This window comes from Diceros bicornis, chromosome 6 (assembly GCF_020826845.1).
Source record: "Diceros bicornis minor isolate mBicDic1 chromosome 6, mDicBic1.mat.cur, whole genome shotgun sequence".
Taxonomy (NCBI): domain Eukaryota; kingdom Metazoa; phylum Chordata; class Mammalia; order Perissodactyla; family Rhinocerotidae; genus Diceros; species Diceros bicornis.
In genome coordinates this window covers 87,514,558-87,540,342 of record NC_080745.1, presented here as the reverse complement: position 1 = coordinate 87,540,342, position 25,785 = coordinate 87,514,558, and the positions used below count along the sequence as shown (strand labels likewise).

General features: G+C 39.8%; 1 protein-coding gene and 1 pseudogene across 1 annotated transcript; one reads left to right on the top strand and one right to left on the bottom strand.

Moving 5' to 3' along the window:
• Window positions 1-401: 401 nt before the first annotated feature.
• Window positions 402-24,116, bottom strand: ABRAXAS2 (abraxas 2, BRISC complex subunit). Its single transcript, XM_058544246.1, has 9 exons — window positions 24,013-24,116; window positions 20,135-20,225; window positions 15,103-15,139; window positions 12,680-12,746; window positions 8,032-8,222; window positions 7,098-7,217; window positions 6,507-6,591; window positions 4,519-4,633; window positions 402-2,590 (listed from the first exon to the last, which is right to left on the bottom strand). The coding sequence occupies exons 1-9, from the start codon at window positions 24,109-24,111 to the stop codon at window positions 2,121-2,123; spliced, it is 1,275 nt and encodes a 424-aa protein (XP_058400229.1). The 5' UTR covers window positions 24,112-24,116; the 3' UTR covers window positions 402-2,120.
• Window positions 16,923-17,725, top strand: LOC131407532 (small ribosomal subunit protein eS1-like; annotated as a pseudogene).
• Window positions 24,117-25,785: the final 1,669 nt, after the last annotated feature.

Below are 25,785 nucleotides of genomic sequence, written 5' to 3'. Positions count from 1 at the left end.
ATTCCGTAATTCCTAAGGCACTCTAAGAGCACCAAGTTCTACAACAACATCTCTATTTTCAGGTGATCTAGGCTGAGAGGTCTCTTCAAACAAGATCAGTTCTTATGGGAAAGGTGCCTTGTGGGCACCTTTCTATGATTCAATTCTGTTTTCTGTTACCATTGATACTCAGTTCTCTTGGTAACTTGATACTCAACACATTCTCCTTGAAATCAACAGAAACATTTTAGTAAGTCCTATTCCTGGACTTCCCCTGAAACCAGCCTGACAAAAAAAATCTGTCCAGAGATGAATTTTAACACTGTTTAAAAAACTGTATTAAGTCTATTAAGAACTGCCAGAATGAGTAAACTGAGGCAAGACCTTGTTGGGTGCTGAGACAGACATTAAAACAACGGTACCATGATTAAATAAGTTTTTATTGTCACATTTAACTGCTTTGTCAGATATACATTGTAGGTTTCAGTATGGCATAAAATAAAAACATTTTCCTGAATGTCAGAATCTGAACAGAGGAGACGGCAATGGCACTTAAAAACAATTAATTAATTCACACTGGTGCTGAAGCCCCTAGTAGGTAGCTGATAAAAACTGGAATGCATTTGCAGGTAAAGTGGTCTGCAACATTTTAAATCAAATGGCAGTGGTAGAAGGCCAACAAAACCAGGAGCGGAGTAAAATGCAGACCCCAGCAAGTGGGTATCTGAAGAACGGCAGTTTTAGCATTTCATTTTTCAGTCCCTATTATATCGTCTAATTTAGTATTGGAACTGGAGCTCAGTGAGTAAACTTCTCTCCTATAAAATGAAACTACTTTTTCAGAATCTGGATTTTAAGGCTCTTTAACAACTTCCTTATTCTTGCAGGTTTTAACTAGTCCAAAGGAAAGGCAGTTACGTTCCAAAGCATTAACTTCATGGGCTGACCTGTCATAAACGGTGGGTCTTGTCATTTCCAAACCAGGAGCCTAACATGCTCATGAACATCTTTAGTGGTTTCACACATTCTGGGCAAAACTAGAAAAGAGGCAGTAATTAAATAAAAAATATAAGTGCATCCCAACAGAAAGTCTCTACACATTCACAATTATCTTCCAAATGGCAACTTAAAAAAAAATAGGTATGATTATTCAGATTTAAAATGAATCTTTATTCACCAAGATTCCCAAATAGTTTATTAAATGTCTTTCCTCCACAAATAAAACTAACACTAGGATTTGTCAGAAGCTCTAAATGAATTATATCCCTTACGTACGAACTCGGCTAAATCCACTGCGTCTGGAATCTGTTCATCATAAAACTCAGGTCTGGAATAGAACACCCTTCTGTTATCCACTGCTGGGTGTCCTTCATTTAAGACTCCAGAACAGAGACCATAAATGTGGCTAGTGCAACATAGCAGTCACTGTAATTCTCCAAAAGAAAAATAAGTGATTTATTTTATGACATACTTATTTGGATGATTACTTACTGGTAATTAGTATTTCTACATTTTTTTTAAAGGCAACCATTTTAAGTGACAATACATATCAGGCTAGTAGAAAAAAGTTGAAACAAAGCCCTCTCTTTTGATCTCACAAAGTCATGCAGATGAGAGAAAGTACATCCAATTTGTTCCAATCAGGCTTCTTGGAATTATCAAAATTTCTTTTCTGGCAAAGATGAATTTGGCTCATCACAGAAAGTTCTTGAAGGCTGCTGCTAAACTCATTTCCCTTTGAAAAAGTGAATTTCAAGGCATGATAGTGCAAGAGGTAAGTTTTTGATTTATAGAATATTTATAGACTAATTGTGCTTAGTCTCTAATTTTCCAATTTATTTTAAAGAACAGAGACTACGTTGATAAGTTTCACTTAGCCTAAATTTACCAGTACATCCGTGAATCGCACCAGAATTAGGACAATTTGATTATCTTAATGATTCTGCCGTGAAACCTGCACACTGCGTCCGCAAGTGAAGCCCCGCGTTGTGAGGCTCTTACTAGTACAGTGCCCAAGGACTCTCCTCTTGGGAGTCCAGGGGTCTGAGAAAGCAGTTCTCCCCCCAGATGACGTCCTCAAAAAACTCTCTCAATAAGCGATTAAGAAAAACAGTGCTAAGTGGAGAGTTTCTTTTGTTTAGTCAAATCTGAGAGGTCTGAGTGTTCCTGGAGCCCCCGTCGGGATGTGTCATGGGTCGAGAATCCCTCGAATGTGAGTATTCGCTATTAGAGAGCTCTGTAGGGTCAATCAAATTTTCATAATCACTGTCGTCTGATTCCTCAACACTGTCTCCAGCTGCTCTTTGGGAAGGAGGAAGGTCGGCTCCACTTCCAGGATCCTTCAGTCCAGTGCTGGCGGAAGCATAACTGGAAGAGCCCACGGCCTGAGGTCGAGGCATAAAGACGCTAGTTTCCATGAGGGGATGGCTCAAAGTACTTTCTTGATTGTTTGGGTGAAAATCAGAATAAGGGGGAGGAGGATCAGAGGCCTCTGCGTCTCCAAGTGTACTTCTACCTTCAGCCACAAACCCAGAATAGGGCATCCGAGGGCTGAACGCTGGTTCCAAACTTTCAGACGGCATCTGTCTGCTCATCATCGCTTGCTGCAATCCTAGGTGAAAATAGGAAGAAAACTGTAACACTTTCTATATTTTCACAGCTTTGCATCTCAGTGCATTAAATGGTCAACCTAAACGTTCTGGAAAATAGCAACAAGGCAGTAAAACTGATTATTACTATTATTTTACATTTGCATAGTACTTTATAATTTACAAAATCTTTTCTTATACATTAATTCATTTAAGCCTCACAACAACCTTCTGAAGTATTACTATCATCATTATTATTATTATTGCTTCCATTTTAGAGGCAAAGAAACCAGAGTTAACAAAGGTTAAATGACTTGAGGGAACAGCTAGAAGTGGGGATGTGATACGCAAAATGCAGGTCATTTAACTCCACTATTTCCCCCACCTGTTGCTTACTGTGCTCAAAGACTGTGGGGACCTAAGGATGAAATAAATAGTCCTCACCACTCTTGGCAGTCATTTGAATGTAAATTTTTTTCTTGACAGACCTCACATCAGAAAATGTATTTCTTTACAACTACCCATCACAATACATTTATATCTCTCTTTCTCCTTAAAAATTTAAAAGCCCTATGTTAGATGACCAATTCTCCAGGTATGACGCCATAATTTTAAGCATTTTTATGAATGCTGTGAAACAGCCCCACAGCAACAAGTCTTTAAAATTTTTTAAAGTACATTTTTTTATATTATAAAAATGATACATACTCATACAAAATTTAGAAAAGAACAAAGAAAATAAAAATTTCCCACAATTCTATTATCCAGATAACACTGTTAGAGTTTTGGTGAAAAAAGCACAAGATTTGGGGTTAAAAGACATGGATTTTAAGTGTCAGGCCCTAACTTCTTTTCCGAACTCCAGTTTCATTATCCAGCCTTGTGTGTGTGTTTGGGGTATATGTATTTTAAACAGAGCTGAGATCAGATATTTATACCATATTATATCCTAGTGTTTTCACTTAAGATTATATATTGAGCATTATCCCATGTTATTAAAAATTTACTTCAATGGCTCTCCAGTATTTCAACATACAGACATACCAGAATTTACTCAACTACTCTACTATAGTTTATTCAACAACTCTAATAGATTGTTCCCAAGATTTGAGAATTATAAAGTTGTGATTAACATTCTTGTACATAAATCCCTATTTGCATTTGATTATTTCTAGGAAAATTTAACTTATTTTTAATAAAAATAAAGCAGACATCATTTACCTGGAAATAAGAACTACATTTTAATGGTTTGCAAATATTCTTATTAAATTAGAGGTTAGCCACACCCTTACCTCTTTTACACTTGATATTATTTGCCATACATTTTATAAATTTTACTTACGATCGTTAAATCTGATGGCATTATAGCAAACATGTCTGTTACCATGCTGGAATTAATAGATTCTTGGGCCTAATTCTCATTCAACCAGCTGGCTCCTTAGCCTAATGGTATCTATTCATCCACAGCTACCAAAAATAAGACATTTAAAGCCTTCATTGTGACCTTCACTATGAATCAAATATAACATTAAAAGAATTTCAGGTAGCTCCCTTGTGTGGCTTTAAGAAACAGAGGACATAGTCCCGACACACTAGGCATGCTCGAGTTAACTTAGTGAGAAACATCACATCCAGTCATGCGTTGTAAACAAATTACATGGGTCAATATATGCAGAAGTCTGCACCAGTCACTTCTTGGGCTTTATTCTAACTTGTGCTTCAGCCGCTCTACTTTTCGTCTTCTTTTTCTTCCAGTTTCAGAGACTTGAGAGGGATACTATGAAAAACACTACTTCTCTTCTGGAGAAGCTTAAAGGCAAGTGCATGCTCTCCCCAAACAGCTTAACTTGGGGCTTGATGAGTGTAGGATTCATGTAATTTATTGTATAATTTGACATTTAAAACCAGCCAGTTCTCTGATACTGAATGGTAAAATTAATAAGAAACTCACTTCTTTCTTGTTCCTTTTCATTTTTCCTCTGAGTGATTTGTCTTCTTAATTTGTTCACTTCTGCCTGACAAGATTCAACAAGTCGCTCACTCTTTTCTACATCTGCACACACTGCCTGAGGGAAAAATGACAAAAAGAACAATCAGTTTCAAATCCAAGCACCAGGCATTCCATAAAGACAGCACTGATTACAATCCTAGGAGGAGCCCGGATGCTTTACTGAGTTAAAAAGCAGACACAGAAGGTAGAACAAAATCATGATGGTCCAAGAGACCAGCACTGTTGTTGTTATTCGCTGACTTGCTTTCTTAATTTTGCTAAGACGATTATGCTATTTAGCTTATAAATTCTTGAAAAATAAGGGTAAGATGGGAAAGATTTAATCTTTTCCCTTGATTATTCATTTTTATTGAAATGAAAAGGGAATTTTTGATACTAGTCTAACATACAAAGGAAGAATAAAAGATAAGACAGGAATGAGATGCTTTCAACTTTTATTTACAACCAACAACCAAGAATCAGATGACACAGGGTCTGGCCCGGTGGCGTAGTGGTTAAGTTCGTGCGCTCTGCTGCAGCAGCCCAGGGTTTACAGGTTTGGATCCTGGGCATGCACCGACGCACCGCTTGTCAAGCCATGCTGTGGCGGCGTCCCATATAAAATAGAGGAAGATGGGCATGGATGTTAGCCCAGGGCCAGTTTTCCTCAGCAAAAAAGAGGAGGCTTGGCATTGGATGTTAGCTCAGGGCTAATCTTCCTCATAAAAGAAAAAACAAAATCCGATGACACAAAGAGATTTATTTAACAGAAAATATTTATAATCAGGGAAAGTTGAAAAAGAAAATAAGCTTCAAAGTCAAGATTTCATAAAAGATAACTATTTGAGACTACATCTATGCAACTTAACCATTCAGCTCAGAGCACTCTGTGTGATACTGGTGTCTGCAGAGCAGGCCTTATTCAACTGGCAAAGAAATGCACAACAGCCACTTGGAGGTCCCTTAGGCAGTGTTGATAGTCTGAAAAGAGCGTGGTCATGAATTCAGGACAAAAAGCTGTTTTCCACTGCACGTTTCCTCCATAGCAGAAATACCAGAAACTGCTGGAAAGTAGGCCAGTCACCAGTGAGTTTGTATAAAGTTCCCTATACTGCTAGGTGTACCGTGACCCTAGTTTGGAACACTAACACTGGAAATTGCCCGTTGTACGCTTTCTTCTTTCGCTCCAGGCTGATTTCAGTCTGCTTTCCTCTTTTTCAGTAGCTGCCTTCATTCCTTTCTCTATTCCTTGGGGCCTTCCTCCTCAAAGCTAGGCTTTCTCCAGTCCCAGGAGAGCTTCTTCAGTTCTACCACTTTCCTTCTTGTCCTCAAAGGTTCTTTTGTTCTTAGGGTTTTAGAGCAAATCACTCCTAAGAACATATCTGGGATGATGAAAAGAATGTGGGAAAGTATTGTTAGCACCTAGCTCAGTATCTGGCTTGTGAGAGATGTTTCCATAAATATTTGTTGCATGAATGACTAGGAATGAACAGACTCCACTGTGATCCTCCCACTCGATGGAGGCAGCTGGGGGCAGAGTGAGTGAACTAGAACGAAGGAAGCAGAGCTGTACCAAGTTATGGGTGCCTCCCGAGGTAGTCTCTACTTAGAGTATAACTGATGGAGACAACTGTGTTCTTAGCAATCCTTTAATCTTGGAACACATTTCCCTAGAAGAAACACTGTTATACATGGGATCACAAGTATTTAAAATAGTCATATTAATACATTACTGCAGAGTCTCTACTTCAGGCACATAATGAGTGAGATAGGCTTTTGTAGGCTGGCGTAAGTAACTATTCCATACATCTGATATTATTTTGGGAAAGCATATTCTGACTTTTGGACCACAATTCATTTGTCAGTTGGGAGACTATTAAAAATTAAAGTAGAATTAAAAGCATTTTGGCAATATAAATAAGATGAAAACTAGTAAATAAATCAGTTACCTGCACCTTCTCCTGAAGTGCATTATAAACCTGATAAATCGCCCTGATGTCTTTCATTACTCCATCCTTGTCAAAAAAGTCAGTACTAGAAGACAGATAGAAAAAAGATGTCACACAGTTATTACAACTGCTGTAAACCCGAAAGGCATTTTCCTATCACTTCTACCTTAACCTGTTACTTAAAAGGTGCAACTCCAAGGTGACAATGTCTCAGCAATAATGCCCACACTACGAGAATTACAGAGGAGAAATAAAAAGAACCACAGTTGCCGTGACAATTTAAAAAATAACAAGCTATACATTTTTCAGTGACCACTTTTAGCTTTTAGAACCTCAGAAATACACATACTCTATCCAAACTTTTGTATCAATTGCAAAAAAAAGTAGCAAATGATAAAAAATTAAGTATTAGTAAATGTAAACTATCTTTTCAACAGGAATAAAATGTTGATATACAGTGGTGGTGTCCTAGAGAATTACCTTACTGCATTTTTCCATTTTAATTATATCAAACTTGATTCCACATTTCTCCACACACCTTTTAAATGTTGTTAATAAAAGAAAAAACTTTCATTTTACCTTTCAACTTACCCATGTTCTTTAATAACTTTGGCATAACTCTGAGAAGTATTTGGCACTGAAGACACTTTATACTCTTGCTGGCTAGTATTGCCTAGATTGGGAATAGCAAGGGATATCCTTTGATTATACCTGTGGGCAGATTGAGACAGATCATGTTAGAAGCACTGCTGTGCTTGAAGAATGGGTCGTGGCAATAGGAGTCCGAGTCTGCACTGATGAACTAACAGAAGGTCTTACGGAGTGCCTATGCCCATAGACAACCCAAGAATGCATGAATTAGCCATTTTTTTCCCTTCTCTTAAAATAGAAGCTTGATTATAAACTCCATGAGGACAGAGGTCATGTCTTATACATCTTTTGCATCCTCACAGTGACTGACAGAGTGCCTAGAAGGTTCTAAGTGCTCAAGAAATACCTACTGATTAATTACTAAAATCTTGCAAATGGCTATTTAAGAATTAATAATTATTCTCATTGATGTCAATTTAACTTATTCTACCATAAGTGAATTTCCAGAGGGAAACCTCTCTGTTGTTTCCAGACAGACATCATGATCATATGATCATATATTTTTTTTTTGCTTTAACAAGTTCACAATGCAAAACCTTCATTAACCAGTAGGTGGAACAATTTTACAATTTTGTCTTGGAAATCTGTTTTAAAATTACAATCACTTTCAGAGCAATAAAGCTGTATTTCTACATAATGGATTATAGAGAAGCAAATGATGATTTCCAGCTGTTTATTCCTAAAAGAATTTACACATAATTTACATGACTTGTTAATGGTTCTTTATTCAAAAACAATTTTAATTTATACAACTAGCTGACAAGGAAAAGTACCTTCTCTAACTACAAAAAAAACTAGCTAAAAGAGAATTATAAAAGCTTTTCTACCAACATCTTTCCTGTATATGTGAGGCTGGTGGGAACACCTTCCTTACCTTCGATTTGGTCTAAAGAGAACGTATTCTAAAGCGTGAGTGGAATTGTTGGCTGTGGAGATGAAGCTGAAGAGAAGGAAGACAAGGTCAGGCACCCCAAGGATGCGAGTGAGTTGCTTATGGAGAACCTGCTCTCTGTATGACATTTGCTGCTGTGTGTTTCGCCGGAATCTGTACCACCCAATAACTTTCTGCAACCAAAACAGAAGGAAAAAAGTATTAAAAGTTACATGAAGTCTTACAAATTTAATTCTGAATGTATCCACACAAAGAACTGTACACAAATGGTCACAGTAGCTTTATGTGCAGTAGCCCTATCAACTGGCTAGAGCTATCAATGTCTAAGAACACGGCATATTACATCCTAAGCCTCAGTGCTCTACTTAACGCCAGAGTTAGCTCCTCTGTAGGACTGGGGCGTGTCTCATACTCCCTTTGCATCTCTGCAAAGACCTGAGCAGCGCTCAGTACATTGGCTGTTCTCATGAAATACTCACTGATTAACAGAATCTTGCAAGTGCTTATTAGATGCGCAATAGTGCTTTTCACTTATGCTGATTCCAATTGTTTTATTCCATTTGTATTTTCTGAGAAGTGGGGAACTTTATAAATTATTTTGGATATCAGCTGATAGCAATCGACTTATTCAATCAATATTTACCAAAAAGATGCCCCCATCGCTCCGATCAATGAACGATGAGATGCCAAATTAATTCACATTGGTGCAGCCACGAATCTGCCTTTTAGAGCTCACAAGCTACTTGGAAGGCTACTGAGAAACTAGGTTGCTAATGCTGAAAGGCACTTTTTTGATAGCTATGTTTGGGCCGTGATGAAAAATTATCGATATCTTTCCCTAAAACCTTATTTCTGCTGAAGTTTCATAGACAATTTTTCACAAAGGCTTTGCTCTCTACTCTCTATACTAGATATTCACTTAGGTTTTCCGGAGCCAAAGCAATTATCCTCAATACTGGGCACATTTATCATCTTCAGCTTGTGTCCTTTTTGGCCTTGTAATGATATTAAGATGGCTGTTATGTTTATCATTATCTATTTCAGAGCAGATGCTTCCAGAAAGCATCACTTGCTTTTTTGGCCTTAGCCCCAAACTTGAGGCTTGTGGAAACTTCGTAAACACACTATGATTCTGCAAGAGCAGTATTTCAGCATGCAACCACGTTGCACCTACTGGGGGATTTTCACATCAAAAACAATAGCCTCTATCTTAAGCCTAACATTTTAAATGTACATTTGTGGTAGTACAATAACCCTTTTGAGGTGAAGATACAATTTTGTACCTTTCCTGGGAGAAAATAACTCAAACTAGAATCAACTATAAAGCTTTTCAGTCATTTAAATATATGTCATCTTTGCTTTTGTGCTGGAAATTTCGGTTTTTGAAAAAAATCCTTAAAGAGTTTATATTATGCATAAGGTGCCACAGGAAATACATACAATGAAATATAAAATATAGTTCCTTCCCTTAACAAATACCATGGAAAATAAAAGATAATTTTCAAGTAAATTGAAGCAACAAACTCATATATTTAATTGCAAAGGAAAACATAAACATTTGTTTTAGCACAAAGTTCTATAAAATCATAACTGCAGATCAACTTTTAACTTTTTTGAAAATCCTGGCCCCAGGAAAAGCAAAGTTAACTCCAGGTAATGACCTATAACTGGTTTACTGTGCCCCTAAACAGCAAATCCAATTTTAAAATCCCCAAATTGATTGGAATGTGGAAAAACTACAGAGTAGAGTCCTTTTCTTTTTTTCAATTTATATTCAATTATAAAACACAGTTAGGGGCCGGCCCCGTGGCTTAGCAGTTAAGTGCATGCGCTCCGCTACTGGCGGCCTGGGTTCGGATCCCGGGCACGCACCAACACACTGCTTGTCTAACCATGCTGAGGCGGCGTCCCACATACAGCAACTAGAAGGATGTGCAACTATGACATACAACTATCTACTGGGGCTTTGGGGAGAAAAAGGGAAAAAAAGGAGGAGGATTGGCATGGATGTTAGCTCAGGGCTGATCTTCCTCACAAAAAAAAAAATACAGTTAAAAAACACTTATCAAATAAAGTCTCCCTTCATCAGCAGCATCTCTCCACTCCCTTTCCCAAAGTAATCCCTTTTAAGTTCGGTTGACGTCTTTCAAGATCTTTTTCTGTAATTTAAACACGCACTCAGACTTTTGTTTTTTACAATAAAATAGGCTCCAATTATAATACTACTTTTTTCATTTAACATAACTAACAGAACTTTCTACATTACATGAGAACCTCCCACATTTTTTTTAGTGGCTGCTTTGTATCCCATAGTATGGAGGTACCAACATAATTTGCTCCCCACTGGTGGACATTTAGATTGTTTTCAAACTTCTCACTATTAAGCAAAAATGCAACAAACATCCTTGTACACTTGATTAAGAGGCCAGACTGCTAGGTTTAAACCTTGGCTCCACCATGACTCGCTGGTGACCTCAAGCAAGTTACTTCAACTTAGTTGCCTTGACTGTAAAATGGGGATGATAATAACAGCAGTTCACCTCATAGGGCAGTTGCAAGGATTAAATGTGTCAATACCTGGAAAGTGCTTAGAACGTGGCTTGGCATAGAGTTAAAGTGTTTAATAATGCCAGCTTTTCATATCTTTGTGCCTAGATGCAATTATTTACTTGGGCCAGATTCCTAGAGGTGGAACTGCATATTTAAAATTCTGTTATTGCAAAAGTCTTCTCCTAAACGTCTGTATCAATTTACATTCCCACCCGCTACAGCTTTTCATTTCCCACAGCCTTGCCAACACTGGATATTAGCAATCCTTTCATGCTTTTGCCAATCTGATGAGCAAAAAATACTATCACGCTGTTTCTTTCTTTTTTTTTTTTTTTTTGTGAGGAAGATCAGCCCTGAGCTAACATCCATGCTAATCCTCCTCTTTTTGCTGAGGGAGACCGGCTCTGAGCTAACTCTATTGCCAATCCTCCTTTTCTTTTCCCCCCACAGCCCTAGTAAATAGTTGTATGTCATAACTGCACATCCTTCTAGTCGCTGTATGTGGGAGGGGGCCCCAGCATGGCCGGAGAAGCGGTGCGTCAGTGCGCGCCTGGGATCCGAACCCGGACCGCCAGTAGTGGAGCACGCGCACTTAACCGCTAAGCCATGGGGCCGGCCCCTACCACGCTGTTGCAATTTGCGTTTCCTGATTGAGGTTGAACGTTTTTTCATTTATTTCTTGGCAATTGGTGGATTTTCTTTTTCTTTTGTGAATTTCCTGTTCATATTCTTTATTCATTTTTCTCACTTTAAATTTTTTAATCTGTGAAAAAAAATACCTCCTAGTACTTTCCATATGTAGTGAGTGCTCTAGAAAACTGTGCTCCATAAGAATTTTCATGGAACAAATTTTAGTTTTAGAAAGTATAATAAATGTTCACTATCTAAAATACGAAAATAAATGGAATGAGGAGGTAAGGTGGTGGCTGGCAGATGAAGGATAGACTGCTAAGAGATTCCAGAATGCGTGTTCTTGGGCAAGTCACTGACAACGAGAGAGCCAGACCACGACTCCTGTGGCTACTCTCGCTTTCCCAGTTGGGCAGGTGACTGGGTCAGACTCTGCCAACACTGAGCACCTCCTGAGCTTGGTGTCACTCGCAAAGCCATCTGTCCTTTCTTCCCACCTACCCCACACTTCCCATTCTTCCTTTATCTCACCTGCTTTTCTTTCTGCCTCACGCCTACAGCTGCACGGAGCCGCCGTGCACTGGAAAGGCTGCTGACCTACTCTAACCACACTCTTCCTCCCGATGCCCTTCTTCAGACACCTGACAGACCAAGGCCCACACTGCCAGGATTATTTTTATCCACAAGTAATCTTTTAGAAGCTTTTTTATAATACAGGCTTCTAAAAAAAGGCATTTTGTTTTCTGTTTGACAAGTTGAAAACTTTTATTGGTATTTTTTTCCTCAAGTGATGGTTTAATAACCAATCTATTTTTCTGAAATTATTATTCCAAGGCAAAAAGTAAAAACCCACACATGGTACAATAGAGTAAATTAGAAATGAGACCATCGGACAATGCTGCAGCAATAAAACTTTGGTTCATTTTCAATTCTATTCAGATTTGCTTACTATACACAATCAGAACATCATAAACATATGTTGACACAAATAATAAACACATGACCTTTTGGAAAAACATCTATGTTCAATGTTAACTGAACTTGAAAGAGTAACACATCCAAAGATGTTTGATTGCAATTTACATTTTTTAGAAATATTTTTCCTGATTATAAAATTAATGCATATGTTTTAAATATTTGCAAAACTATTCTTTACATTACAAAATAGAAAGAACAACCCAGAATCAACTCAACTATTGTTAACTTTCTGAATTACGGTCTTTTTCCTTCTGATTTTTACATAATGGAATCATACTATAAATATCTAAATTTTTTTCTATTGATATATTGTAACATTGTCTCACATCTGCAATTTACCTTTAAAATCTACTTAACAGAACTCTCACGTATTAACATTAACATATTGTTTCATTTTACATTCCTTTCTGGTTTTAAGTTTGGGTGATAAGAAGGGATTTCCAAATCAGACTGGGTAACAAATAGAACATACCTTTCTCCGATCTTTAAGAATCCTGTCCAAACTTTCTTCATTAACTTTGCTTGCATAGTCATAAAAACTGTTTTTTTTTAAAGAGAAAAAACATTTTATTAAAATTACATAGTATTTTGACATGAATATACTTAGCTACATGTGTCTATGGGTCATCTAATCCTAAAAGTTAGTAATAAAGATATAATTGCTTGTCTTCAATAGGCATATAAAGAGAAATCAATCTAAATGCTTTACTACATGAGGTATCTTTTGCATGAAAGAATACTCAGGAGACTGCTACATTCAAAGAGTATTACTTCCACGTGTGGGAGGTGCTGTCAGCAAGTAATTACAAAATGTGTGGTTTCAAATGGCTGTGACATCTCTTCCTTGTTTCTAAGTATCAATTACCCAAGAAAAAAAAAAGAACTCAGGAGCTCATTTCTGAGAAAGGAAGAAGGGAAATGAACATTTGTTGGATGCTTAATAAGATGCTCAGCTGCACGCTTTCTCGTGTTATTTCATTTCATTCTTGTCTCAATGCTGGGAGGTAAGTATTAGTTCAGCCCAACAAGTCAATAAGTTTCATTCCCTTTTTTGTAGATACAGATACTGAGGTTAAGTGACTTGCCCTAAATCATAGAGTGGGAAGATGAAGGGCTGGGATTTGAAGCCAGGTTTGGCTAGCCTCCAACTGAATGCACTCACCCCTAAGACAGACCAATCTGACCAGGATCCTGCAGTGAGCAGTCCAGGTGTAATAATGTGTGGGCTTTTCTACCACTGATCGTAGTTTTAGAAATGTCACCCTTTCTCTCCTCCTCCCACCACCATAATTCCAGGCCTTGTAAGGCAAGAAGGAGTTTAAGACATAGTAAAAACACTGAATTGGGAATCAGGAGATACCAGCTCCAGCCCAGTTCTACTCCTCACTGTATGATCACTTAACCTATCTGGCCTCTATTTCCTTTTTTCCAAAATAAAGAGTTTGGAATAGACAGATGATTTCTAAGGTTTCTTTCAGCTCTAAGAATTATGATTCTATGATTTAAACTTGTTCTGGTGTGACTTTGCTGACAGCGTTTTAAGGAATTCCTGGGAAGGACAAGGCAGGGCACACCTAGCAAAGCTTTGGACAGTCAGGGCCAAATAGGACACTTCCGTGGACCAGGGCCTGAATCATTTCATTTGCACTGAGATTCTTTTCAGATGAACTGCTGGTTGCTGGTCTTGTTTCCAGCTCCTCTTTCAGCTCTGAGTAAATCTAAAAGAGGCTTCGTCCACAGGTAGCCATGTTGCATGATGACAATCCTCTGAATAATCAATGAGTAGGTGTGTTTGTGTGTGTGGGGGTGAACGTGATACAAGTCTGCAGGGGTTCTTGGGTGCAAGGGGGCTGGGTGTTTGGGCCAGCTGAGGACAGGCGAGTGGTCAGGGTGAGAGCTGCAGGGAACGCACAGCACCAGGGGTTCTTGGGTGCAAGGGGGCTGGGTGTTTGGGCCAGCTGAGGACAGGCGAGTGGTCAGGGTGAGAGCTGCAGGGAACGCACAGCACCAGGGGTTCTTGGGTGCAAGGGGGCTAGGTGTTTGGGCCAGCTGAGGACAGGCGAGTGGTCAGGGTGAGAGCTGCAGGGAATGCACAGCACCAACAGCCTGCACAAGGGGCTGGCAGTGTTAAAGAAGGAAGTGCTGAACAGGCACACTGAATCGTACTAGTGTGAGCAGCACTGGAAGGAAAGTATTGGCCTGGCTTCTAGGGAGGTAGCAGAATAGGCCTCAGGGGGTTTTAAGAAACACAGTTGAAATCATCATACCAGCCATCAGATGGAAGGGGTGGGGCTGAGAAAGAAGGCAGGGGCCTGGGTGATGGTTTGGGGAGAAGTCTGACGGCTGGGAGATACTGGCGTTTTTCTCCCTCACCCTTTCCTCTCCACATGTCTCTCTGCTATTTGCTTTCTCCCTTCGGAATGTCTCTCCTCCCATTGCTTTCTCTTTCTGTCCTTTAGTTGGTCATAAGATGCAACTGGTGTAGATTAACTTAAACACAAAAAGGAAGTTTTATGTTCTCTTTCCTTATATTTTAAAGTTGGACACTGAACATTTTTTATTCTTCTTAAAAACACCCATTAATTTATTTTATCTGTATGTGATCCTCAATTAACTTCCTTCTCTATGGCTGCAGAGCCCTTGCTAGGGAGGATGGTGGGGAAGGCTTCCATTCTAAACCTCTGAGGTCAAGGTTTATATTGTCCCTCTTCCCCTCCTCCTAACCTAACACAGTGCCACATACACTTCTGACACTCAATAAATAAGTGAATTTGGATGCCCTTAGTTATACTTGTAACTTTATAGCCATAATGAGCTACAGGCCTAAAATCATTAGTTTTTAATCAATTAATTTCTTAATAAGGACTAAGAGCTACAAAGAAGGATGTGGCTTACCTAAAAAGTTTTGAACAAGGCTGATGGTTATGGATTTCTGTAATTAGAAAGATGAAATACATCTCAGTTAATCATGTAAGATATAGGCAATTATAAAATAGCTCAGGATTTTTTTTTAACTAAAATCTCAGACAATAACAGCACAGTTTTCCTCTCTTAAATAGGTACTGTGTGTACATTAGTGAAGGCAGTACGTCTTCTTAACATTTAAACTCAGGGACACACTCTCAGAACAAAGTAAACTGGAGACCAAAAGTTCTGATTCCATTCATCCACGTATGATGGGCACACATCTGAAAGCTCTTATTCAGGAACACACAGCTATTGTGCGCCCTTACTCAATCTTACCTATTGAAACAAAGCATACAAGGAAAAAGTGACCACTGACTGGAAGCATTTAATCAAGGTGGATAAAAGCTGTGAGAACAGCTTGGGGACAGGAGGGTCTTAACCACCCTACCATCAATAACCTACTAACAACCCATGACAACTGGGGCCAGGCATTTTGAAGGGGAAGGGAGGAAACTCTGGAAGTCTATTCACCCTTTCAAAGATGGTCAGCACCAAGAGAGACTGTCATTTATAAGGCAGAGCCTAACGGCTTCTGAAAAGACTGCTGTGATTAATCAGAGTGAACAATTTCTTCAAGCTCATCAGGGGGCTTAGGGTCTGGGTTGCTTTATAAGACCATGAGACTAATTAACCATTCAATTCTATTAATCACATTCTCCTGGAGAGCAACTCATTACCTGCTGTTTAAAAAGTCACAGCCGCAGAATTCCAGGCTGCAATTTTAACTCAATTAAAATGAAACCACAGCCCTGAAGGACATGGGGCCATTAGCTTCTGTACTGATGTTAATGCTGCCAAGCACACATATAAATGCAATACTTCCACAGGAAAGAAAAGTTCATGTGCCTAGCATGGCTGTTGACACAGTGACGCACAGAAGAAAACCTTATCTAGAAATATTTCCTTCTTGGGCCGGCCCCGTGGCTTAGCAGTTAAGTGCGCGAGCTCCGCTACTGGCAGCCCAGGGTTCGGATCCCGGGCGCGCACCGACGCACCGCTTCTCCGGCCATGCTGAGGCCGCAGCCCACATACAGCAACTAGAAGGATGTGCAACTATAACACACAACTATCTACTGGGGCCTTGGGGAAAAACAAGGAGGAGAATTGGCAATAGATGTTAGCTCAGAGCCGGTCTTCCTCAGCAAAAAGAGGAGGATTAGCATGGATGTTAGCTCAGGGCTGATCTTCCTCACAAAAAAACAAAAAAAAGAAATATTTCCTTCTTTTATCACCAAACGATACAGAACACCATCATAAGTTATCTCAGAGATACTGTTAGTAAAGTAATTAGAATGTGGAATATTTGTAGTAAAAACATTACCTATAGTTCAGGAAAAAGAAAAAAACTCATCTTCTACTTTAAAGGAAAGAATATTTTGTTTAAGAAAATCCCTAGAGTAAATTCTGAACTCTGAATACATACTCCTGTCATCAATCTGCGCCAGCAGATTTACCACCTGGATTAGAAGCACACACAAGATATGCTCTAGATATCATGTGGTCTTTTCTAAAAGAAGTGAAAGCTTTCTCGTATACAATTTTTTGCAATACCTAACTAAGCATTCCATGGAGAAAACAGGGTGATGGTCTCAAAGGTGATAAAGCTGCAGATTGGAATGAAGTTGGAGGACACATCAGCTGATAGGTGGACCTTTGGAAGCAGGCGAGGCAGGGCAGCCTCGCCTGGGATTCTAGAGTTTCCCACACCTCAAGAGCTTATCCATGCTTTAGGCTCTCTGAGCGGCACCATGGTGGTTGGCAAGAATAAGCACCTTATGAAAGGGGGCACAAAGGGAGCCAAGAAGAAAGTGGTTGATCCATTTTCTAAGCAAGATTGGTATGATGTGAAAACACCAGCTCTGTTCAATATAAGAAATATTGGAAAAACATTAGTCACGAGATCTCAAGGAACCCAAATCACATCTGATAGCCTCAAGGGTCATGTTTTTGAAGTGAGCCCTGCTGATCTGCAGAATGATGAAGCTGCATTTAGAAAATTCAAGCTAATTACTGAGGATGTTCAGGGCAAAAATTGCTTAACTTCCATGGCCTGGATCTTACTTGAGGCAAAATGTGCTCCACGGTCAAAAAATGGCAGACCATGATTGAAGCTCATGTTGATGTCAAGACTACCGACAGTTATTTGCTTCGTCTGTTCTCTGTTGGTTTTAACAAAAAACACAACAATCAGATTCGACAGACCTCTTATGGTCAGTACCAACAGGTCCGCCAAATCCACAAGAAGATGATGGAAATCATACCCGAGAGGTGCAGACAAATCACTTGAAAGAAGTGGTCAATAAATTGATTCCAGATAGTATTGGAAAGGACGTAGAAAAGCCTTGCCAATCTGTTTATTCACTCCATGACGTCTTTGTTAGCAAAGTAAAAACGCTGAAGAAGCCCAAGTTTGAAGTGGGAAAACTCATGGAGCTTCATGGTGAAGGCAGTAGTCCTGGAAAAGCTACTGGGGACAAGACAGGTGCTAAAGTTGAACAAGCTGATGGGTATGAGCCACCAGTCCAAGAATCTATTTAAAATTTGACTTTTAATGGAGACAAATTTTTTTTACGCCTTATTTGGTGAAAAAAAAAAAAAGAGCTTATCCACATGTGAGACTTATCTTCATGTATATAAGGCATCTCTGCACTATTTCTTTAAAACTCCCCATGGGATGTACTGCTGTTCTTGCTTATCTTCCTGTCTCTGCTTCTCCTCGTAGTGGGTGAGCTGAACAGTTCCTCTCCTTTCCCTTTCCATTCTTTCCAATAACTGCTACTGCAACACCTCATTAACCAAGGAAGCTCTTCTGTTGTTGTCTCCTCCCTACCACTCCTAGAACTGAGGGTGGACAGCTCTGCGCAAAGGTAGGTTAGCACAGCTTTTAAAATTAATAAGTATTCAAACAAGACACAGATACTTTGTGTTCAAAACGTGATGTTCTATATAAATTGCCTAGCACATGCCTCCTTATTGTATAAAGTAAAGGTGTCTGCATGGATTCAGACAATTTCAACAAATAATAAATTTGGTCAATTCATTTTATTTAAAACATCTTATTCTAGAGGTTAAGCTATGCCAGAAAACTTCTTCACACTACTGGTGTGAAATGTAACTCATGGCACTTTACCTAATGTTTAGCCTTTCAACTCAGGTTTTCCAGAGTCCCTGGTTTACGTTTTCTTATATGAACTTATTTTTAAAAGAAAAATATTATAATGGTAACAGTATATTTAAGGTAATACTAGCAAATACTTTGTCCATGAGATCCATAATCGTTTCAAACAATGAATTGAATGTAGCTAATAAATTAAAGATCATACTGCAAAAGATGGTTGTCATGGCACTATATTAACTGGGACTCCCTATCGATTGGTATTTCTCCACATCTACAATACCATGGAAACGTATTTACTGCAAGAACCGGAAGGTTTACGAATCAAAGAATCAGTACATTATGCTGTAGAATTTGAATTAGTTTACCATTCTATTTCTTTAAAAATAAATAAATAGCCAGAATATTCATCAGAAATGCTATTTTTGTGATCATGCCAGATAGGAGAGCTTTTTCTTGCATGGTTTGCTGTCATTTAATTACATCTGGCATTTTAACCTTCATCTACCAAATTAATTTTGAAAACCCAAGTGCAAACAATAAATAATCGCACAGACGTCCGATGAAACCAAATTCTCTATTTTAGGATTTGAAATAGCTAAGGAAAACAAAAAACAAAACCTCAGTGAGACAATAGCTATCCCTATATATCAAGTCTTTATTTAACAAGTCAACATTGTGGGAATTGGTTTTATAGTTTTGGTCCTTCAGGAGACAGCTCAGTCTCTTGTTTCCCCCCAATCCTAACCCCACTTCAATCCTCACCCTGGCCTCCCAATCCATGCACTAGAAGGTTATCAGAACAGGCTTGAAATTGATGATTGGGCCCCAACATAACTTAACCTTCCAGCAGTATTTCAAACCACAAATCACTCACCCTCACATATTCTGTATTTTAGTCACATAGAAACAGGCCAGATGCCCTGTATGTCTTATGTACTCCTTGCTCTACGTTCCCCTGCATGTACCGCCTACCGGCCCTAAGTTCACCTCCTTCATGACATCTTGACTGATTTCACCCACTAGCCATTTTATTTTCAACCTCTGGGATTTTCTTTGTTGCTTTCTTACAGCACTCATCTGCACTATCTATTATTTCTGAATACGTGTCTCATCCTCCCCACACTCCTGGAAGGCAGGGATGCCTCTGGATGTTCCTCTCACGGCCCAGCACATACCTCACACGGGAATGTTCCTCAATAAATGTTGGCTGCGTAGGTGAATGAAATGTCTCTTGCTGATAGACTGGCGATATGCTCAAGGTACAGCTGAAAGGACTGTGATCCCTGTTTATCAAAAGGAGACTGATCCAAAAAGAGTGGGTGAATCTATAAATACTCCTTCATCTTCCCCAATAATCTTCCCTAAACTGATGGTTTGGCTTACTCCTCAGAAGGCTGTGTAGGTTTAACAAATAATCTCATGTAAACAAGTGTGAACATCTTTGCCAGATCCCTCCAGGAAGGACCACCACAACACATCCTTTCATTATAGTACAAGGTGATGTTGGCAATGGGGAGAGCCCAAAACACAAACTCGAGGTTCACTGTGGTTTTGAAGAGACTATCAAGTGCAAGAGCACAAAGCAATTCAGTAAAAGTCAGACCAGTCAGTGGGTAAGGGATGGCTTTACTGAATAGCTAAACTACAGCTATGCACTGTACGTTTACAGAGACTTAGAAAAACATTTCATATCTTTTATCAGTGCAAATAATTTGCATTGTGATTTTAGTGGTTTTCTATGCACTCTTTTAATCTTTTGGATTAAAATCAGTTAAGGGCCAAAGAACAAAACAAACAGTATATACACAGAAAGAGTATTTCTAAGGTCAGAGGTAAACTTACCAATTACTTGCAGAAATTCTGTGTTGCTGATTTGTGAGTCACTGATGCTAAAGGTTTCCTCTTGTCTTACCTCTCCCAGCAAAAATCCTTCCTAAAAGTAATAAAGGAAAATAGTTGCAGACTAAAAATAAAGACGATTTTTATGGGAATTAAGAGGAATTGAGGATGTTATAATTTTAATAATAATCCAAATAAGCTTGCCATGTAAACTACTATTCGGTAAATCAACAAGACTAAAGCAATCTGAGATATATCTATTAACTGGATTCTTCGATAACAAGATGAAATATTATTTTAATCCCTGCAAGTCTTCCCTGTTTTTTTGAAGTAAAAATAAATGGAGTGAGTTCATCACCTAAATCCTACTAAGTGTAATAACCAATACCAAAAAAACTCAGGAAGCAGGACTATTCTAAGGTTGTTTTCTCGAAATAGCATACAATTTATTTCATTGTTTTAAAAATACTGCTAATGATAAAAGGATAAAGAGGTTAACACAACGCACAACTAACTGCTCTTGTATAGGCCGGCATGAGAAATTAGGATCTTAGCAAATAAATTAAATTTCCTATGATACACATGAAAGTTTTTCTTTAAGAAAGACAGAGGTAATTTATGTACACCTTTGGAGAACATACACCATGATAATCAATTCTGGATTACTCAGCATATAACCTACTGCTTGAGTACCTGCTGTCACGTCCAGGACAAGCACAGTTGGAGAACACAGACCCTAAATGTCAAAATAACTTCCCTGTAGAGGGTAAACTGATAGGCTGTCCTGAATCTCCCTCCCCATATACCCACATGACCTACTCCCGCCCTCCATTAGTCTCTTTACTCTAATAGTACCTTATCAGAGGGGACCTGATGGCACCTTCCCTGGCCAATGGAACAGAAACAGCATCTGCCAGGCACTTGATGCTCTTTACTCTGCATTCTTTCTTCTTAGTCTTCTCACTATTGACCATATTACATACTTACACTATTAAATAAATGCCTATCCCTCACCAAAATGTCAGCTTCATGAGAGCAGGGACTTTGTGCTTGTTCACTGCTATGTCTCAGCACCCAGCACAGTGTCCAGCACAGAGGAGGTGCTCAATAAGTACTAGCTGAAACAATGCCCTTGTACTATACACCTTTCTATTCTAGGTAGATCCTTCAAATCAATTAAAGAAGGTTCCTAGTTTAAGAACATTCCCAGTTAGAAGTGAGAATCTTGGGTGGTGAGGAGGGAGAGAAGGATGCTTTACCGCACAGCTTTTGTATCGGATTAGGGGAGGGGAGTGTCCTAAAATTCCAAATCATTGTGTACAGGGCATTTCTTAAACTTGAGTAATATAGGGATCCCCTTAAAAAAATTCTCTCAGACCTGAAGGAGTGTCCATGGCTACTAGTTGGAGAAACATTGACTAAAGCAGCTTGTTTTATCCTATGAAAGTCTTTCAGTTATGAGTTCTCACTACAAAAGAGAAGCTCTGTCTTTGTAACAGATTAAAAAAATTTTTTTAACCAAAGTGAAAAAAACAATTTAAAATTCCTACAGAACTTTAGACCTTAAGAACATTATCTACGGATTCCTAGTATTCCACAGTCTAGGGTTGCCAGATTTAGCAAATAAAAATATAAGACACCCAGTTAAATCTGAATTTCAGATAAACAGAAAATAATTTTTATGTAATATTGGGATACACTTCTACTAAAAAATTTACTTTTTATCTGACGTTTGAATTTAACAGGGTGCCTTATATTTTATCTGGCAACCCTATTGCAGTCCTCAGTCTGAATAAGCCAACAGTGACATGTAGACATTCTAAAGCTGAGTATAAAATAAATGCTTATTTATCTACTGGTCTGGATTATCTGAGCCACTGTTACTTTATAGCAGGAGTAGGCAAACTATGGTGCGTGGGCTAAATCCAGCCTAATGCCTGTTCTTGTATAGCCCACAAGCTAAGAATGGTTTCTACACTCTTAAATGGTTGAAAAAATTAAAAATAGAAATAATATTTTATGACATGAAAATTAGGTGAAATTCAAATTTCAGTGTCCATAAATAAAGTTTATTGGAAATAGTCACCCTAATTTATTTACTGTCTATGGCTGCTTTCTCCCTACATCAGAATTGAATAGTTGCTACTGAGACCACATGACTCAGAAAGCCTAAAATATTTACTATGTGGCCCTTTAGAGAAAAAGTTTGCTAACCCCAGCTCTACAGAATGACTGGTTTTAAACTAATTTCTTGCCTGGATAAAACAAGAATGTACTACAAAAGCAAATTCTTGGTTCTTCAACTTTAAAATATATAAAATTGAGATTACATTAAAGTATTCCACGTATATAAATTGCGGCAAGGTTAATATAAACAGGTAAGGTCATATAAGATACAGATGCAAACTACTGTCATTGGTGAAAATTTCCATAAAGCCTAGCACCATCCCTGCCACAGCATAGATATTAAACAGATACCTCTTGAATTAAATTAACAATAATCCAAGTAACATGGCCAACTCACTGCACTTTGTAGAAACACTATCCACTTTTCAACAGGTTGGTGCTTATTCTTATCATAATCTTGCCTTATACATAAACTGCCATATTACTAAGCACTCCAAGAACTAAAGCAGTAAAGAAGCATTATTGAAACCATATTTAATACTTCCACAGACACTAGGAGTATCACAAACTACCCATACATGGAACTGCATTACATTACTAAATAGCTGGCTGCAGTATCAAAGGTCTTCCTGTCCAGAGGAAGGAGCTGCCTCTGGAAAAACCCATGTTGTGTATATTCTTATCATTAATCTCTACCACTGACACTGAAGAGATGAAAGGTACGATAATTCAATGCCATCTAATTTACTAATGGAATCACCTCTCTATGAAATTAGTTTTTATTAATGAAAGCTAAGACTGCTGACATCAAATCAAATCCAGTTCCTTCTTCTGCAGTGTATCATTTTGCTTTGTAATGACAACCACAAAACCCCCACACTTACTTAACGAATTTGAATAATTCACTATTAACATCATTTAAAATAATCCCCCGACTTGGTGGGCAAATTAAAGAGATGCTTCAAGATATAAATTATCTAGTTTCATAAAGAATTTGCATCCAGAGGCCAGTGACATTAAAAGACAATTCGTAAAATAAAGATACTGAAGCAGACAAGCTCTGCTCCCTCTGTGGGCTCCAAAGCCTATGCATTTCCGATCACTCATACGTAGGCCTGTCACTTCCCTATTTCACTGCGACTTAGTTCCGTGGTCTTAGGACATTCGCAAAGCAACTAAACATGCAACTTCAAAGCAAGTAGACCCTACACCTAACACTCTTGTTTACATTCTCCATTTTCCATCGAGGCAAAGAAAACAAACGATCGTATCTAACAAGTATGAATAGTGACAACCATGGATTCCCTCGTCGCATCCCACAACAACCTGTGAGACCGGGAGGGCTGGGTCCCTCGGCTCCTGGACTAAAGCCCGGTCTCTCTGCTCTTTCTCGACTCCAGGCGCCCATCACAAGTGTGGAGGCCTGATTCTCAGGGAGGGGCAGGCGTTCGGTTTCCACTAAGCGACTCCTGACACTGCCGGCGGCCGGCAGGGGCAGCTTTGCTAAGCGGGAGACGGATGTCCCGGGACGGCCGGGCGCCGGAAGGCACCGAGGGAGGAGGCCTATCCCGGGGGCGAAGTAGCCCCGGGCAGCACGATCTCGCCGGGGGCGGGAGCTGCCCGGGTCACCAGCTCCACGGGCCGGCCCTGGAGCGCGGGGGGCGAGCTACGAGTGGTCCCGGCTTGGTCGCAGGCGCCAGCCCGAGAGGGAGGGTGAAGGCCCCTGCGGCCGCGGCGGGGAGCCTGGCACCTACGTGGTCGGCGTTGCTGTTGGCGCTGTGAAAACACACAGCGCTGAAGGTGTAGCCCGAAATGGAAGCCGCCATGATGGAAATGTCCAACTCCCCCATCATGCCCCGCGGAGGGCACACAGCCTTCCGCCCGGCCCCACCCCTTGGCATCTTGGGAAATGAAGTCTTTGGCGGGAGGGGCCGAGGGGCCGGGCGCCGCGGAGTGAGCGCTGAGAAGTGCAGGTTTACGACAGCAGAACGACTCCGACATCGTATCTTCCGCGTGGGTCTCGCGCGCAGCGCACCCCAGACCCCGCCTCTTCTGTGTATCCCTTGAGAGATCCCTTAACCGTTTTTTCTCTTTGCAAATGAAACTCTTAGTATGAATAGCCAACATTTGCCGTGTTCAAGAATGAAAGGAGTGAGATGATTCAGGCAATTGTCCGGTTTGGGGTTTGACATAGAAATAACATGATGTGGTCTCAATTTTCACATGAGACTCCCCCTGCAATGTGGAGAATACAGTGCCGGGGAAGGGGGGAGGTGGAAGGGAGGCTAACACAATAATCCAGACGCGGGACGACGGCGGCTTGGGGGTGGTTAGAAGTGAAATGGTGGTAGCAGTGGAGGTGGTAAGAAGCAATTGGATTCTTGTTACAAACGAACACAAATTTAATGAAAAATCATGGAAAGAAGATGAAAACAACATAAATAAGAAATAACAGTGAAAATAAGCCATAACAAAGTTAGGAAAAGAAACTCAGTGAAGGAACTAACCTTTCTAATCATTATTCTTCAATTTGTTCAATGCTTCAGGTTCAAAACTGGGCTCCTGATCTCCCACAAAGCTCATTCTTCCACACTCTTTCCAAGCTCATCACACAGAGCCGTTTTCTCACAGTTGTGCAGGCCAATGACTTTAGAATCATTCTTTTTTTTGTGAGGGAGATCAGCCCTGAGCTAACATCCATGCCAATCCTCCTCTTTTTGCTGAGAAAGACTGGCCCTGAGCTAACATCTATTGCCAATCCTTCTTTTTTTTTTCCCCCTTTTTCTCCCCAAAGCCCCAGTAGATAGTTGTATGTCGTAGTTGCACATCCTTCCAGTTGCTGTATGTGGGACGCCGCCTCAGCATGGCTGGACAAGCGGTGCGCTCCTGGGATCTGAACCCTGCCGGCCAGTAGCAGAGTGCGTGCACTTAACCGCTAAGCCACAGGGCCAGCCCCCTAGAATCATTCTTGACACCCCCCCTTTCATCAGTCAGCACAGTCTTCAAAATATATCCAGGATCCTACAACTCACCATCAGCACACCTATCACGGTGGTCCAAGCCATCATCATCTCTCTCCTGGATCACTGTAACAGCCTGTAACTCAAGGGGTCTGAACTGGGGCACTTTTGCCCCTCAGGGGACATTTGGCAATGTCTGGAGACATTTTTGGATGTCATAACTGGGGGGAAGGTGCCATTGGTATTTAGTGGTTAGAGGCCAAGGATGCTGCTAAACATCCTACAATGCATAGGACAACCCTTCACAACAAAGAATTATCCCACCTAAAACATCAAAGGGATGAGGTTGAGAAATCGTGTGTTCCAGTTTCTGCTTTAACCCCTTCCCTGCCAAATCTGTTCTCAACATAGCAGCAAAAATGGTCATGCCAAAACTTAAATTTAAATCATGTTGCTTCTTGGTCAAATCCCCAAACTTATAATGACCTGGCTCCTATTACTGGTCTGCTACTGCCCCCTTTGTTCACTCTGCTTCAGCTACACCAATCTTCTTTCTGCCTTCTGGAT